This window comes from Limulus polyphemus, unplaced genomic scaffold (genome assembly GCF_000517525.1).
Source record: "Limulus polyphemus unplaced genomic scaffold, Limulus_polyphemus-2.1.2 Scaffold214, whole genome shotgun sequence".
NCBI classification, from domain to species: Eukaryota; Metazoa; Arthropoda; class Merostomata; order Xiphosura; family Limulidae; genus Limulus; species Limulus polyphemus.
The window spans coordinates 39,215-57,847 of NW_013665824.1; the positions used below are offsets into that span (position 1 = coordinate 39,215).

Here is an 18,633-nt window from a genome sequence, read left to right on the forward strand (position 1 = left end):
ACAGCAGCTTCCCTCTAGTCTTACACTGCTAAATTAGGGACGGCTAGCGCAGATAGCCCTCGTGTAGTCTTTGCGACGAAATTACAAAAACAAACAAACAAACTATACTCACTAATACTGACACGCATGTATTAATCTATATATAATTATGTTATTAAAAATTACACTTTGTTATGTATTATATATGTGTATATTTCAATTTCTGCTGTGAACAGAGCGTACATTGTCCATTTTATAGTTTTGCGCTAAAAATAACAACAACAATATTTCGGTAATGTATACTAGGGGATAAACTCGTGCTTCGTGCACGATGTATATACTGAAATTACTTGACTAATAAAACATTGTTTAGGAAAAAAAATGAAAGAGAAAAGGATATACATAAGATTGAATCCGCGACCTTCCGTATGCAAAGCGTAAGCTGTGCCATATGAGCCGAAGCCCAAAGGTTTTTTTTTTCTTCTCGCATATGTAGCAATAGTAAATGGAATACATATATATATATGAGAAGGGCGTATGTTTTAAATAGATAAATCCTTTAAATAATGATGTTGTTGTATTACGTAGCTGGAATGAAACAAAAACATATTAAACAGAATATGGAATTCTTGTGTTTAGTTTTAAAATAAAGAAGTGTGAAAACATGGAATGACTATAAACGAAATTTAACTCCGTACGCAATATTTTCTTGTATAAATACCTTGTCTTTGTGAATAATCTCCATCTTTGGTTAAGATCTTTAGATTTTTTCTTGATCGAACGCTTGATAAAGTGAAATTATAAAAGTGTTATAAAATAGTTAATGCTTAAAACTGTGCTCTCAAAAAGTATAAAAATTGACTGTCTTCATTTGTTGCTATTTCACTTATTCTTTCAATAATGGTATTAACTTTTTTCTACTCTCCCTTAATGTAGAAATACCACCGTAGAATTAGTCAATGGGAACACTGGTTTTCCAGGTGAATGAGCAAGCATACACGCACAGACTGACTGACACACATTTTTCTTTTAATTACATGTATTTTCTTTGTAAGCATTGTTGAGTGACGTACCATTACTTAAGGTAGATGTATTGTAATATTGAGTTCTTTCCTGTAACACACTGTTTATTTTGTAAATAAGATAAGAACTAGTTAGGTAAAACTTGTTTTTCATTTAGAGTTTGAAGCTGTAACAAATAACTGCTAGTCTAACAAACTAAACATGAAAGTTAGACAAACAAAATCAATAGCAGTTACATGAAGAAAACCAACAGCAGTTAGATAAAAATATCAACAGTAAATGATTAATTTTCTTAGTGCTCTTCTTATACACACGTTCAAATAAAATATATAAATGAAGATCATATGTTGAATGTCATTACATCTAAAAAAAAAACAAGACAACTGAATTCAGTAGTAGCATTTCGGCCATAGACCATGTAAGGATTACGAGTTTCAAAAAACAAGTTTACGACAAAAAGAATTAAAAAAACCTAAAACAGCTTAGCGTTTTACAATATAGACATCTATAAAACTACAGGCCTTCGACATTTTGGAATATTTCGACACTTGTGTCTTTGCTTCATCTTTCGTCGACAAGATTTTCCGCCATGTTGCGGTTCTACCTTCATCATTCGCCTCCGTTGTTTCCAAGCATTCCCGCAGGTGGCGCTACAGGATGTCCAGTCAGACCATCCAGTGACCTTACAGTCTAATACAACCAAATCACTAGTTCTTTCAGAAAAAGCAGGGGATGTCGACAGAGTGTTCACGGAACTCGCAGGAGCTGCTGGTTTAAAGTACATTTAATGAAATAATACAGACACATATTAGTGTTTCATAAACTTGTAAATAGATTAAGACAAAATTTATACTACATAAAATGGATAAATTTCTCCAAATAATTATATATATAGGTATCAGCCTTTCATTTAATATTACAAATTGCAAACTGTTTTGTAAAAAAAAATATCGAAATTTATTATTTCAAATTATCGTACTAATTGCTATAATCATTTATCAGGATTAAATTACGTTACGTTAAAATGATTTTGGAGCCTAAACACTTCGTTATAGTACATATCACCATGTCCTGTAAATCTAGACATTAACCAATAGAAATTCATAGGCACAGCGCTCAACAAATTGACCAGTATATTTTCTTATAGAATAGCATGAACATTCATTTCATTCTTCGTCTGCTTGAGGTATATGATGATTGAACGAATATGCTGAGGAAGCAACTTGTGCACACATAACTTGATTGCTTTTCTAGACGGAGTTCCTTCTTGATTATGTTGCATACTGTTGCCTAGGGTACTTGAAAGATTTTTGATACTGATTTTCGTGTTCGTGGATTTTCACTTTTTACAAGACACCGCTTTTTGCCTACCACCGCTGGGCACAACTTGTAGCAGGTTACTTTCTGGATGGTTCTGGTGCCCCAAATCGATCCACATTTCTTTGTTTTCCAATGTCATTAAGAACAAGGTATATCTCCATCTTGGAAAATCCAGATCTCCGATCTGAATACATCGTTGTGATCTGAGTGTATGAAGATTTTAAGTTGGAAAAGGTTTTACAATCCCTTCCCAAAAGTAATCAGTTCCTGGTGTTGTCAGATTACCTACGACTGCCAAAATGTAAAATCGCGACTTTATAAAAGCTCTTGTTGTCACATGTTGCTGATAGGTATATTCAAAATTTTTTTTTAATATAATGTGTTCAATCATCTGTAGTTTGCAGTATGGGTTCTAAGTATGAATCCAAGGTATAAACACTCAGATTTGATAGAAAGTTAGCAAAAAGAGAATGTTGTTTTTATTTGTATGTTAAATTTGTAATCAGTATATACAATATGAGGCCCAAAAATTAATTATGCAATTTAACAAGCTTAATAATCAATATTTAGTAGATGTCACCAATTTTTTCAGACTACCAACTAATACTTCCCCTTTTGTTGTGCAATATCTAACCGTTGCAGTAGATTATTTCGATTCTCTTTTTGTAGCATTACTTTCGAATTTCTGTTGCACATTTTCAGTTGTATTAATATCGAGGTTTAGGAGTAGCCATTTTGTAACTTATATACCATCAGCTTTTCTTCTCCCTATATCAACTTTTTTCTCGCCCAGTACTTCGTATTCAGCAGGACAGCATGTTTCACATCATTATCCTGCTGAAATATGAAACCAGGGCAATCAAACGTAAATCATTTTTCGTGAAGAATCAAGATATGATACTACTCCCTCATAATACCACGAATTCTGACAAGTTTCCCCCTCGGACAGATAGAAGCATTTTCAAACTGTTATAGACCCACCACCATATCTCCACTGTTTTGTTTGCACAGTTTTGTTTAAATTCCTGATGGACACTTTTCTGCACAAAAACTATCCTAGAGTTGAAGAAAGCTCAATGTTTGTTGTCAGTCCATAGCATAGTGTCCCCCATTTGTTCTTTCAATTGTATTGATTAATTGCAAAGTTTAAATGCTGGACCATATTTTCATTTAAAAAATTATGCATTTTTTTCACGTACTGTTTAGACCTCATTTTTGTTATTCTAGCTTTGTGCATATCTTGTGCTTATGCAATTAGTTTTTTTGGATTTTTACATTTATTTAAAGCCGAAAATCTTCGAATGACTTTAAACTTTTATCTGTATTGAAACGCTTTAATGTTCATTGAACAAGATTGCTTCCACATCGTATTTTTTCAACCGTGGGATACTTCAAACAGCTGGAGAATGAAACGAGTTCGTACTATTCCATACGAAAATATACCAGTTAAGCCACCAGATGCGGCATCCATGGATTTTTGTGCGATCGAACAATTGATACGGGCGATGGGGAACTGTTGTGCTGGTACACTAGATGGTTTATGGAAGGCATGCAGGTAAGAAGCGGTGTGCTGTAGATATGACAGCAGTGGAATCTACGCTGAAGAGCTATTGTTAAGATTCATGGTCCTAGACAGAGCATGACCAGAAGTGGCAACATGGACTTTAACGATGTGGTGAGGCTCCATAATCGTTTTAATATAATGTAGTCAACCTGTGGATAAACAAAGATCAAGCCATAGTACGTACTAAGATATATTCTGTACTACCAGGAAGCAAAATAATATTTATTACAGTTTATTATATATAAACTGATTATATAGAATAAAAGATTAATACGTCTAGTATGAAACAAGATATTATTACTTATATAATAAAAAAATCAAAACTGTTGGCAAGAAAACAAACAACATATCAGTATGTGTGTCATCCTAACATATTCACAGTGGTTATAAGGATTGTTCTGATATAAAACAATACACCATTGTTACTAAAAACCAACATCCACATTATTGGTTAAGAGCAACTTATCAGTACGTGTTTCATTCTAACATATTCCCAGTGCTTATAATGATAGCATGTTAATTATATGCTAACACGAGCTACTATTAAAATAAAATATTTCAGTTAAAATCAACAAGATAATTGTGTAATCAGTTTAGTTGGCATATTATAATGTTACGTTTTGGAATTTGGAGAGAAAAATCTGTTTTCATATTTCTACTAGAATATTTGATCTAGACATAGGTAACTAATTATTTTGATGGCTGGAATGCCAACTACATGATATAATCTTACTTATTACACTCAATGGTTCAGTTGTACTATCTTGTTTTATTTATTTATCATTTTATTCTGTTTTACTAAAAGCAACTACCTTCTCACCACTGGCCATAGGCTGGGAAAAATCGTTTTAAATGTCAGACATTTAGGGCTTGAGCACCCATATATGTTCTTAATGTACATAACTTTTTTCCACACACGAAACTGACGAATCTAATATAGGGTGTACCCCTACATCGCCCTGTGAACCCTATTTCTCCAGATACCCTCATACTAAGGATATGGCCCTCTGTTTCTAGTTGTCTGACTTCTAAATGCGACGCTTTTTTGTATGAAAAGTTGTTTTGAATATGAATTTAACAGCATATTTGTCTTCTGTGTGCAGTTTTATCCTTTCCACATTGTTGTTTGACTTCACCTGTCTTCTGCGTGTGACGCATTTTGTATGTGTGTGTGCGTGAACACAAGCAAACCATTTTATTATTTAACAAGAAGCATAGACTAGAGGGAAGGCAGCTAGTTAACACCAACCACCATCAACATCTGGGCTACCCTTTTTTTTTTACCAACGAATAGCGGGATTGACCGTCACATTATAACGTCGCCACGGCTGAAAGGGCGAGCATGTGCGGTGATCGAACTCGCGACACACAGAATGCCCTAATCACCAGGCCATGCCAGATCATGGCCAGTGGGTCTTCCATTAGTCTTGTTTGTTTGTTTTTAATTATGCACAAAGCTACACAAGGGCTATCTGTGCTCTGCCCACCACGGGTATTGAAACCCGGTTTCTAGCGTTGTAAGTCCGCAGACATACCGCTGTGCCACTGGGGGGCACCATTAGTCTACATACTACATTGTTTCTAATGTATAATAACAAACGCCAGATACATGAAGATAGGTAAGATGACATTTCATGAGAAAGGTTTTTGTTTTAATCCACAACGTCAGAATCAATATCCATGTCCACCGATTTTTATTTAGCTAAAAAATAAATTTCAGAGTTAAAAGTATCATTATATTTATTGTTGAAATAGGATATCGTGTTTCTTTCTGTCTATTTGGGGGAAAGAAATGAAGAACCTGATATCTAGTCGATAAAGCTACTTCGTTCGTTTGAAAAACGAATCGCATGAAGTTGAAAAATGAAAATGATTAACTTAGTCAATGTATGTATGCGATAATTATGTGTATAGAAAATGTTCTTTTTTCACTCTGATATATTTTCTTACAGGAGATGTAGGTTGTCGTTAATGTGTAATCTAACAAAGTAGATGAGTTCCTTGTCTAGAATAACATAATAATGCAACTACATGTAACTTTTTGTGTTATGATCCTAACAACATCATTAAATAAACGAACAATACATTTTTGTTCTACCTTTTGACATCGTCATCTCGCAAAACTGTTTACAATCGGAGTATCTTTTAAAATTGTTTCGATTTCCACGGCAGCCACCATAAATGAACTGTAGACACATTCCTTTCGTGGGATCGAAATACCAGTGGGAAGAATAGCCCCTACAAGGTCCAACCTCTTTAGGCTCGTTACATATCTCTGTCAAAACAGATAGTATTGTAACAACACTTGTGAATAAAATGCTCCCAGGTGTATATCTGAAATAAAAAACACTGTCGGGCGCCTCTCTATGTTACGTAAAATGTAAGTTTAACTTTTCAGATCGTATCTGTTCTGATTGACAAAAAAATCCTGCTTAATTCAGTCTGAGATTTAAAGTTATCAGTTCTGAAACTTATACCATTGCTAAAACTTTAAAACATTATCAGCTATACGTCTTTCACTTGAACTATATTTCTGTTCAAAAGCAACATAAAGAAATAATGTTATAAAAAAAAAGACATGCTTAATGAAAAAATTACCAAAAACGTTATATAAGCTTCAATTGTTTCTAACATATTGTAATAATCATGAAATACAAGAAGATAGGTAAGATGCAAACAACTACTAGGAAAGGTTTCGAATAGGAAGCAGGTAGAGTTGGACTCGAAGGTGGACAGCATTCGCATCCACCCGTTATTTTTGGGATGTAGTATATAAGCACACTAGATGTTTTCTATCTTCATTATTTAGCAAGATAAATTCTCAAAGTTTGCTAAAAAAAATTTGTTAAAATATTCATGCATGCAGTTGTATGTAGATTTAAAGTAGAGCATTAGTCAAGGAAGTGGTTACGTTCCTTTTCCCTAGTTACCTGTTGTTTTGGATCATTTCTCTATTGTATCACGTGCGCTTTCTCAAGGAAATTATTGCTGTAAATTAAGAAGGTAAACAGCGATCTTTTCAAACGGCAGGTCAAGGATTCAAATTCCCTTATTATTTTATTGGAGTAACCAAAAGTGACGTAGGCAGTACACGTATTATTAGAAAAATAGCATTATAGAACTGTGTATATAAATATGTTTACTCAGTTTGGAACAGATTCTTCATCCAGACTTGTAGATTTTTCTGAGAGCTCTCAACACCCAGAAGAGGCGATGTCCTTCATCCATAGACTCGTTGTTTGGATTGCGCTTTTACTGAATTGTGTAAAAAACTACATTTGAAGAACATGTTGATCAACTGAAGTATTTGGATAACTTTTGTCTTTATTTTGAAAAATAAATAATAATATCAAATAATACTGCTGAATAAGTACAGGTCAAAACCTTGTCATTCGATGGATTCAACTAAATGATCTTGAAATCATCATGTTTCCTCAAGTTCAAAATGTTCATTGAAATGCAGTTGTTTGTTTCCCTTGTCGTTATAGTTAAGCCTGCTTACAGAGTTTAACTCTTGAATAAAATAATGAATACTTTAGAAAGTTATCCGACGTAGAGATAAAAAGCAAAATTCAAAATGAAAAACAACAATGCAAATAGGAGTAATATAAATAGCGTTTACCCTATCGGATATGATCTGCAAGATAACAGCAGGTTCAACAGATAATTTATTGTGAAGTTAAACTGATTTTTTTTTAGATTAAAAAAGGAGATTGTACAAAATGTCACGTTGAAACAGTCTTTCTGTAGCGTTGAAATATCTTTTCATCTGTACAGATAGAAATGACCATGAACACGCTATCTTATTGATTCTGTCTGCTATTAGTAAACAAAATATTTTGGGTTTTGGCTTACTTTGAATTTTGCGCGCAGCTACACAAGAGCTATCTGCGCTAGCCTTCCCTAAATTAGCAGTGAAAGACTAGAGGGAAGGCAGCTAGTCATCACCACCACCGCCAACTCTTGGGCTACTGTTTACCAACAAAGAGTGGGATTGACCGTCACATTATAACGCTCCCAAGGTTGAAAGGTAGAGCATGTTTGGTGGGACGGGGATTCGAACCCGCGACTAATCATCTGGCCATGCCGGGCCATTTGTAAAGTAATGTTCAGGTTGTTGCTCAGTTCAGACTTCATATGTTTCTAAGGGTAGTTGAGTATCAGTCTCAGTTAATAGCGAGAAATGGATAATATGTCCTTAGGCGACTATTTAAAAACTGAATCCTCGGTTTGAAAATGTCACAATCTTCAATGGGCATTAAAAGTAGAAGCACATTGTAAATTTAGTCATTTCAGATAGTGACACTGCTATACATATATCAAATAAATATCGTATGACTGAGAGGTGTGTGTACACTTACTTAGGAGGGTTGTGACGAGCGTGAAATGAGAATACCAAAATGTGTATTTACCACACTGAAGCATATGATCATCTAACACACTTAATAAATTACTAAGATTCGTAACACTCTGGATGAAGCCTCCGTATGTATATGATGTAAGCATCTGGAGACTCGACTCTCCCACACTTTCATTTTATAGAACTCATACCTCATGAACTTAAAAGGTGTGGTTTGTGTCAACACTGAGAGGTGCCAAATCGGAAGTCTTTTTGTGGAGGCATTGCAACAGCGAGTAGCGTCTCCTGGGGGGGGGGGAAATGCTTCACATAAAATTTAGAAAAAATGGTCCATCTTTATGCATTTTTGGGAACTTCAGACATTTATTTACATTTGTAAGATTGAGATGATGTTTTCTTCTTTTTGTTAGTGATTAGTATTATATTCGTAACTTACACTTTTGGCATCTTTCAATACCTGCTTGCTGGGCTTGTATTTACTGGCTGAGGAACCTGAGTTAAACTTACATCTTAAAAGGGCACATACTGTGTCATGACCTAAATTAGTCCTGTTCTCTGTTACGACCTTTCTCACCACTGAAAATGTCCTTTCACTCGATGCATTGGAATGTGGTACAACAAACAGACAGTATAACATAACAAAGTATAACAATACCACACAAAATGAGTAAAGATTTACTTTATCCTGGTTGGTACTCTGTGAAGTTGAATGTTGTGACTCTATTCTTTTTGTTAAATTATTTAAAAGGTTTATATCGGGAACTCCCGCCGAAATCGGGAAAGTTGATAGGCCTGGTATCTATTCACTAGATAGCACGAATGAGTGTATTAGGGAAAAAACTTTAGCAATACATCTGAGAAAATTGTGCACGATAAGACGTGTAGCGTGAAAGACGCAAAGGAAATGTGAAGATTCTGTTTTTTAATTCAGGGTTTGGAAATACTAAGTGGTCGAATTAAATGATCCCATTTGCTTAAATGTTGTTTTTGGATTGAAGGCAATTTCTAGATATCTTTATATTAACATTTGCAGACGGCAATAATGAAACATCAAAATATGGTGGTAGCATGGACCCTTTTTAAAAGGACATATAAATAGACCCATTGTTATGATGTAGCGTTCTATGAATAAAGATTAATATATCTTACCTTTTGCATCAAAAAAGTAGAGGGTACAATCTAATCTATCAGCCACACAGGTTGTCTTTTCCATTAACTCAAGGTTGCATTTATTTGTAGCTGCAGGGCTTAGGTATCGTCGCGTGCGGACCTTGATACCCTTACCACACGTTGCTGCACACGGCGACCATTCTGACCACCAGGTTACCGCACATCTTTTGTCAATCTGTCGCAAAGTACAAAACATAATCAGAAAAATGAATGATATTTATGGCGAATTAATAGAGAGCTTACAAATACAATACCATTTATATACCGAATTTCTAGTATTTTCCGTTGATTATTAAGATTGGAATTGAAAAAGAGATTTTAACTTCTATTAGAACAAGTAAGCAAGTAAGTGCTCGTAAATATAAAAACTTGACCTTAACAATCAGAAAATTAATATTTCAGATAGGCATGACTAATATTTGAAATACAAGCACTGAAATACTTTGATATTATATCATTTTATCATTTGTCTTTGGTTTTTCAAAGAAACCTATTGAATTTGTGCGATGGCTGTTGTTTGGTTATGTTTTCACCCCTCTGTGTGTGTTTGTATTTATCAGTTAGATTTCTCAAAAACGGCTGAATGGATTTGAACGAAAATTGGTATACATTTGGTCTATGACCAAACTCAGAGGCGATAAGGTTTTGGAGGATCAAAATCAAAGGTCAAGGTCACGAAAATTTCCCCCCAAAAATCCCTATCTGTTAAAATGGGGACCGATTTTTTCACTCTATTTGTGGTCTATAACTCAGTCAAAAAGGACCGGATTTTGATTAAACTTGGTGGATATATGTAGAATATTATTTCTCATTGTCCTGCCAAAAATTGTCTGTGTTCGTCGATAATGACAGACATACAGACATTTACAATTCATTTATTTATAACTGAAACAAACTGAAGAACGTAGTGGAGATAATGCTGAAAATGAGTGATGGAATTTGTAACAATTTATTTCGAAATGATGAGGTCATCATTCACTAACGATCACAAGTCTATGTATCAGATGGCCAGGTGGTTAGGGCACTCGACTCGCAATCAGTGGGTCGCGTTTTCGAATCCCCGTCACAACAAACATGCTTGCCCTTTCAGTCGTGGGAGCGTTATAAAGTAACGGTCAATCCCACTATTCGTTGTTAAATGAGTAACCCAAGAGTTGGTGGTGGTGACTAGCTGCCTTCCCTTTAGTCTTACACTGCTAAATTAGGGACGGCTAGCGCAGATAGCTCTCGTGTAGCTTTGCGCGAAATTCAAAAACAAACAGACAAATTATATATCAGCCTAATACTGGGATTTGTTAACAGTATGATCTACATTTGGTCAGCTTAGTATTACGCCTTTCTTTACAACCTGTTGACTATTTGTTACTGTTACTTCTTTAACATCCTAAGGTCTATATCGTTTCGATACTGAGAAATCTTTATGTCCTGAAGTCTCTATGTCACCTTGACCAAATATTTCAACTAGATGAGCGCACATGATGTAAAAATGGCCGGATGGAATCATCATGTCTGCAAGAATCACATTTAGCAGAAAGAGATGCGATGTTTGTATTTGTCCCATTCCCCAACAGTGCAGTGCTAAATTCTCTGACTCTGTTTGATGCGTTATGATGTCTACTATAAAATGTCCGCACTCATATGCGAGGTTCAAAGGTCCCTTCATGATTAACAGAGACCACAATGTTCCAGCCAAGTTCCTTCATTATCCCCAATCAATACTCGAAGGGGGGGGGGATATTCGAAAATAAACCCCGTTAGGACACCTGCTCATGGTTCCTGAGCACGTGTGCCATGTTTAGTCTCGATAATTTGTGAGTGGAGGTATGAACAAAGTTTCAAACTTGGTGCCCCCCGAGATCACGAAGAGACCATTAACATAAATTCCGATGCCACATCCTGATTCAACGACCCTGTAAACCTACAACCTTACCTTCATCATGCCTAAATGACCTTCCAGGCGCGTTTTAGCCCCCCCCCCCTCGTGGTTACCCGGAAAGCCTTCGTAAGATCAATATAAGTAAGATTAAGAGATGATATTATCTAGCAATAAACTATCTACTTTTAGTTATGTCGCGTGATGCCGTGATTCGGACAACTGTTTATATTTTGTGTTTTAGGCAGAGTTTCCAGTCCTTCACTAGCTCGCCGCTCTCGTATGTCGTGTCTTTCTGATATATCACAAGGTTTTGGTATCACAACATGACTCAGCAGCTTTTAAGCAAGTATGTACAGAGACTTCAGTGTGTCGCAAAGCCAGAAATCTCACCATCTTCTCCCAGGCCATTAGTTAGTATTGACTCACCATCCAAGAAAGTTCATAAGATATTTTTACTTCTTGATGTTTCAAAAAATAAAATAGTCATAAAATATAAAGCATAATACTATGTTATAGAGTCGTCTTTACTTTTCCAAATTTGAAACAATATATTGCATTCTTGCAAGATTTGATGTGACATGTGATGTTTCCATATTCACATCCATAGAGACTAGGTGCAACCTTACAGATGATCAGCACCCGCAGCTACTAAATGACAGCTTCAGACAAGATCACACATACAAGTTCCCTCCAAGAGATGAGTTCGGAAAAACAAACGCCGTTCACAGATCAGCTGGCTGCAGCAGTACCGATGGCTGGCATACAGAGCAATGCTGGATTTGGCATGCCTTGTGTTCTTTTCGGCCAAGGCATCAAAGGAGAAGCCGGCCTCTTACCTGTTTCACCAAGTCAAAATTCAAGCTGGCTGCCCATGACAATCAGACCAATCAGAAAGCAGCTGCTACCAAGGCATCAGATTTCATAGAAGTCGTTCAGGGAAAGAGGCAAAACATTCTCTAAGACTTTAATATTATGTATACGTCAGAAAATTCCACTCAGAGGTCAGCGGCGTAGCAACACACCCACAACCGATCATGGCAACTTTATTGCTCTTCTGAACTTTTGGCAGAGTTAGGGGACAATATTTTAATCCAGCAATTGGATGTGGGCAGCAAAAATGCGGCATACACGTCAGCCTAGATCCAAAATAAACTGACAGACATTTGTGGCGGGTTCATCCATAATCAGATCCTGGAATGGGTGACGATGTAAAAATTTTCACGTGCAAAGAGCAGCTCAGCCTTGTTCTGAGGTAACTGTAATAACCTTTGTAATAATATTTGAAGATATTGATTCTGACACGTGTTAAACATGCGTTTGATAGACTGGTAAACAATTATTAGTGTATTTGAATAATGTGATTATATTTGACCTATGAAATTAACAAAGCACAACCTGACGTTTGATTATGTTAATTTTTTTTTTTTTGTATTTTCAGGTATGTGGATTCCAAGCAATTGCAGTCTGGTTGTGACATTATTCGTGAGGATCTGGTTGGTTTCTAGAATACAACAATGGTGTAACTGACCAAGCGATTGCAGAGATGATAACTGTCCAGTTGAAAAAGTATGGATTGGATTTGAAGCATCTGCGTGGACAAGCCTATTACGAAGGTAGGAACATGACAAGACAGTTAAGGGGAGCGGCTACTAATATTCTTAAAACTAGCCACATATTATTAATGTGCTGTCCATTGTTTGATACCTTCAATCGTTAAGTCAACAGCAGTTACAAGTAATTTGCATAAATATGGAGAAAGTTACATAGATATTCTAATTTTATATTATACCTGTTTTTACATTCAAAAATTATATATTTTGGTAATAATATTTATATAGATTTAGAATTTTATTACCAATATTCAAGTTAAGATATTCTTTGATTTAATTGTTGCACGTGGAATATGATGACTACTCTGCAGAAAGTGTCCAGCTCCTTTGACGTACATCCTAAATGAAACAACTATTTAAAAGCTGCCACTGAAGACATCCAACCCGATGCTTCCCATAGAAAGCTGAAGGATCTATATATAAGTCGATGGGTGCAGCGGTTTGACCCTTTGGATACCTTCCTTCAGCTATATTCTTCTGTTGTTTGCTGTATGGATAGCATTGTAGAGGGAAAACCTAGGTAATGGTCAGCTGATTCCTTGAATGGTGCCAACAGCTTGCTATTCTCCATCACCATCACTGAGTTCATCATTGCCTTGGTTATCACTAACCCTGCTTTGGGATACCTAAGAGAACTGACATCACGTTTGCAAGCAGAAGCAAAGAATATCGTTGATGCATCTTGTGAAATCGCCACCGTCGTGACAGTTAAGGATGTTCGGGAAGAGATTGACAGCTATTTTGAGCAATGGTATGTATATTTCATGGTAACTGCGATAGTAACATCTAATAATAAGTTCATTAATGCTAATATCTATCAGTCATTGTATTTTCTTATGTTAATGAAGGAGTGCAAAAACTATTTCCTTATCGATTTAGTATTTTAATTAATAAGTATGTGAAGTATAAATCTATTAACACGCTATGCACGACACTTAATATCATCATCTTCTGTGTGGGACAGGTACGGTGAGGCTGAGAGAGTTTGTCAGACAGTGAATGTCACCCCCCCCCTCAAGTCACGAACCTCTGCTAGGCAACACAACCGTACCAAAATCCTAGCAGGTACTCCAGCACAATAATATCGCCGCACCATCGTCATTGACCACATCAGTTCTGAGATGCAGACAAGACTTACACCGATCTACCAGAAATCATTCCAAGGCTTATCTCTCATTCCCAATATCCCGATCACTTGCTGCAGGGTTGAAAGTAAGACTGCACAACTTGGTGGAAATGTATGAGGAGGATCTACCATCTTCTGGGAACATATGCAGCACATTCCCTAATATCCACGTGCTGCTTACAATTCTTTGCACACTACCTGTCACGACTTGCTCAGCAGAAAGGCGTTTCAGTGCTCTCGAGAGGACGAAGACCTGAAGCTGGAGTGAGCCTTCTGCACATCCATAAGGACATCCACATCAATGTGGAAACAATCATAGACATTTTCGCCAGGAAAAATCCACGGGAGATGTAGTTGTCAAACATCCTTGATGTTGAAAAGTGAACGGTTGTTGTATGTCATTAAGCGCAAAGCTTCACAAAGAGCTATCTATGCCCTGCTCACCACGGGTATCGAAACTCGGTTTCTTGCAGTATAAGTTCGCAAACAAACCGCCGTGCCACTGGGGGGGGGGGCTAAGTGAATGGTAACTGCTGTACAGTAAAATAACAGTAAAATAATACATTAGACTATTTTACTTTGGTTTTATTGAAGATTCATCAATGATTGATTTAATAAACACTTAAATTTTATATTTAATCAATTTGTTCTATGAAATAGTATAACAAAAGAATCTCCAAAAATCAATAATTTTAATCAATTTACCACTTGCGTCAAATGGTACATTCTTTAGATACCTTTGACTATCTAAAGTGATCTATTTTCATAATTACTATAATTACTGCAAAATTTTATCTGTAAAACGAGCCTCCATAACTACACTGATAAACTGTTTTCGAAAACTCATAGACAAAGGTGCAATTATGGAAATACCTCCCTCCAAAATCCTTGGAAATATATCAGCTTTTGGATCTACTTAATTTTCTCAGACTGTTTTAAATGTGGATCTTTAATATGTTTATGTAATGTAATTGAGATCTGTCTTCAAGCAACACATTTATTTTGACCTGAGTCAAATTTGCTATAAAATTAAAACCAATTCTGTTTTTATCATTGAAGATCGGCTCATCTGCAAAAGGGTTATTATTTTAACGGCTTTTATTTTCAATGTCATTCAGCAGCTTTTTTATATCCTACTTGATTACTAACACTCATTTATTCTGATAAAATAGAATCTCGTATTTTGCAAGACGAATCTACCAATAAGTTCTCTACTTAGATGAGCTATCGCATCTTGAATACAGTGAAACTTAATTCGTACCTTATTTGTTTGTTAGGTCTAAGCTTTACTTGACTTACCCGGATAGAAATGGTGTGATTCGGATCTTGTTTGACTTAGCTTTCACTTCCCTTAAACCCGGATAGAAATGGTGTGATTCGGATCTTGTTTGACTTAGCTTTCACTTCCCTTAAACCGACTTATCAAGCAAACAATACAAACTTACAACTCAAAGATGATTAATATTTCTCCAAAAACTCACTAGTCTTCTTCCGTCGCATTCAGGTTTTATCCCCATGCACCCTTCTTTCTCTGTTAGATTCAGGTAGCAGAATTTCCTCGCCTTAGAGTGAAGATATTTCCGTTTTCTTGTACGAGATCCCTTACCGCAAGTGACGCTGCAGTCGGACCAGTTATTCCAAGGTGTTGTGTTACAGCTGACATAACAAAAAGAATAATCAGCTATTAAATTGTTGGTTCCAAAATGTCATCCTTAACTCTCTACAAGTTGGTTAGTTTTAGTTTTAACACTGATTTGTTTATGGATCAGTTTAATAAGTGATTTTCTGAGAAGGCAAAAAATGAGGGCACTAAAGTTTATTATAACACTGAACATGCATAACACAGAGATGAACATTAATAGTGCTATTAGGAACTTGTTTAGAAAGGGTGTACACAAGAGATGGAAATGAAAAAGATTCTAGCTTGAATATTCGACGCAATTTTTTAATATACTAGAATTATTAAAACTGATAAACGACAGCTTCAAAGCATTGTAATTTCACTCGAAATCATTTAACAATTGTTATTAATATTATAATCACACGATATCATAGAGACTTTGTAAAATAATTTAGCATGAATTAATCAAAACAGAATACGAAAATAACCCGAAAACTTAAGTTACTTTGAAACAATATTGTACATTTAATGTTTAGTTACGATCAATATTAAAAGATATATATATATATATATTCTTACCCTACACAGTCAATGTCACAGAGCTTCTTCTCTTCCAGCTGATTTAGACATTCCACCTTATTTGCTTTTTGTTCATTCAAGTATTTTCTTCTCCGCACCCGAATTCCATGACCACAGGAGACACTACAAGCGGAGAACTCTGTCCATTTAGTAACAGCACACGCAGCTAGAGAAGATAGGAGACAAAATATATACAGGAGTAGTTTCAAGCAAGTTAGTTTAATGAAAACAATACCAAATACGCAAGAAGAAAAAAAAAGATTTGAAACGTTAAAACATTGTGTTGTAGCACGATCCTTCTCTAACGAATGCTTAACCGTGTTGTCATTTTGTTCTCATAATGTAATAGGTCTGGCAATCTGTGAGTTGTGGATTCGAATCCCCATCCCACCAAACATGCTCCCCCTTTCAGCTGTTGGGGCGTTATAATGTGACGGTTAATCTCACTATTCGTTGGTAAAAGAGTAGCCCAAGAGTTGGCGGTGGGTGGTGATGACTAGCTGCCTTCCCTCTAGTTTTTCACTGCTAAATTAGGGACGGCTAGTGCAGATAGCCCTCGTGTAGCTTTGCGCGAAATTTATAACAAACAAACAAACATAATGTAATGACCAGAAGTGAGCGATTCTAAATCGTACTCTGCTCTTTTTTCATTTCATTCCCAGAAATGCAAGCATGATAAGTACAATATCACGTTATAACATAAAATACGCACAAAAAAGGGATAATTTTTTTTCCAAGGCTGTCCCTAAACACCCACCATTGAGAAAAGTAAAAATTTAAACCCACTCTTTATTTCTTAAGAAACCATTAATTCCCCTTCTAAGCTCCTATAAAGTTCTGGCCTCCACCACTGTTAGAAAAATAAAATTGCCTTAGTTGGAGCCTAATTTGTTTTTCCAAATCTTAAAATCGTGTCCTTCTTGGTATTATCTTCAGGAAATAACACAAATAAATCACTAGCCTTTGTCCTCTTCGTATTATCTTCAGAAAATAACACAAATAAATCACTAGCCTTTGTCCTTTTCGTATTATCTTCAGAATATAACATAAATAAACCACTGTCCTTTGTCCTACGTATCCCTCAAGTAACTTGTAAACTTCATTCGGATCACCTCTTACCTTACTTTTATCAAGAAAAAATGAGTTAAGAGATCTCAACCTATTCCTGTAAAATAACCTTTCCATCCACAGAATCATCCTAGTAACCCTCTTTTACACCCTTTACAATACTCTTTCTTAGATAAGGAGACTAAAACAGTACACAGTATTTCAAGAGAGGCATAACTAGTGATTTTTATAAGGAGATAATTATATCTTTTGACTTGTAATTAACGTGTCTGTATAAAGATACACCCTGGAATATTTTAGCTTTACTGCTAGGAACAAAGTATTGCTTCGATGTCTTGAGTGACTTATCCGCCAATATACCAAAATTCTTTTCTTCAGCTACACTATTAAATTTATTCCCATCTTTATTATACGTGTGATCCAACTTATGATAAACCAAATGCATTGCCTTGCACTTAATATAATAAAATACTATTTGATAAACATTTGTCAAACTTAAAAATTGATCCAAGTCATTATGTAGTAGTACCTCAACATCCTTAGTACGATTAGAAATACTCAAGAGTTTAATGTTACCTGTATATTTACCAGTCATATCCCCTTATCATTATCAATAATGTAAACATGAAAAAGCAATAAAGTACCTATAAGTTTCCCAAATGTTTCCCATATCTTCATGGATGACAATAAATATAAAATGGCCTCTCTCTGATTGGTTCTCTGAGTATTTGGTGTAGAAAACCATTCTCAGTCGCTTCAAGAAATTTCTACTCTTCGCTATTGGACTCTATGCAATTCCAATCACTGTGTCTACAATGAAAGTCTGCCATAATGTATATGGCAAAATCTTCAAAGTTAATATTCAAATTCTCGCGATCAACCTTATGGTTGCATTTTTTCGTGTATATTTAAGATTTTTTTGCCTCCTAAGATGTATGTCGTTCCTAATGTTGTTCACTTACGATTGATGACCAAACCAAACAAGGTGAAGAATTGACTATTTATTTTTAATTAATGTATAGAGAAGTACTGTGCTTAAGAAACGAACTGATTCAGACCAATAAGTAAAGTTCGTAGTAGAATGAACCGATTTTTTTCTTTGATTGGAAAGTTGTTAATCTGTCGTCATCATGAGGCCCTTCGTTTGGATGTCATTTGATTTGATCTTTGTGCAGAAGTAAGACAGAACTTGCTGAGCTGAAGCTATCCCAAAATGTGTTTCAATCTCCCCTGTAGCACCCTTATCAAACGAAAAGTGCGTACTGTTAAAGCTGGAACTCGTCTTGAATATTAGGTTGTCAAGAAATTAATGTCGCGTTTTGGAACATTTTCATTAA

At 35.6% G+C, this 18,633-nt stretch overlaps 1 protein-coding gene across 4 annotated transcripts in view; it reads right to left on the reverse strand.

Annotated features, from left to right (window-relative positions):
• Positions 1-910: 910 nt before the first annotated feature.
• LOC106478465 (spondin-1-like) overlaps positions 911-18,633 on the reverse strand; it is a 110,235-nt gene continuing 92,512 nt past the window's right edge. For 3 of the 4 annotated variants that reach the window (XM_022382062.1, XM_022382064.1, XM_022382065.1), the window contains exons 9-13: positions 16,229-16,394; positions 15,510-15,684; positions 9,396-9,591; positions 5,985-6,161; positions 911-1,770 (exon numbers count right to left, since the gene is read on the reverse strand). In XM_022382062.1, coding sequence (XP_022237770.1) covers positions 1,508-1,770; positions 5,985-6,161; positions 9,396-9,591; positions 15,510-15,684; positions 16,229-16,394 — 977 coding nt within the window. In that variant the 3' untranslated portion in view covers positions 911-1,507. The remainder of the gene's footprint in view (positions 1,771-5,984; positions 6,162-9,395; positions 9,592-15,509; positions 15,685-16,228; positions 16,395-18,633) is intronic. The other variant, XM_022382063.1, reaches the window with a different exon arrangement.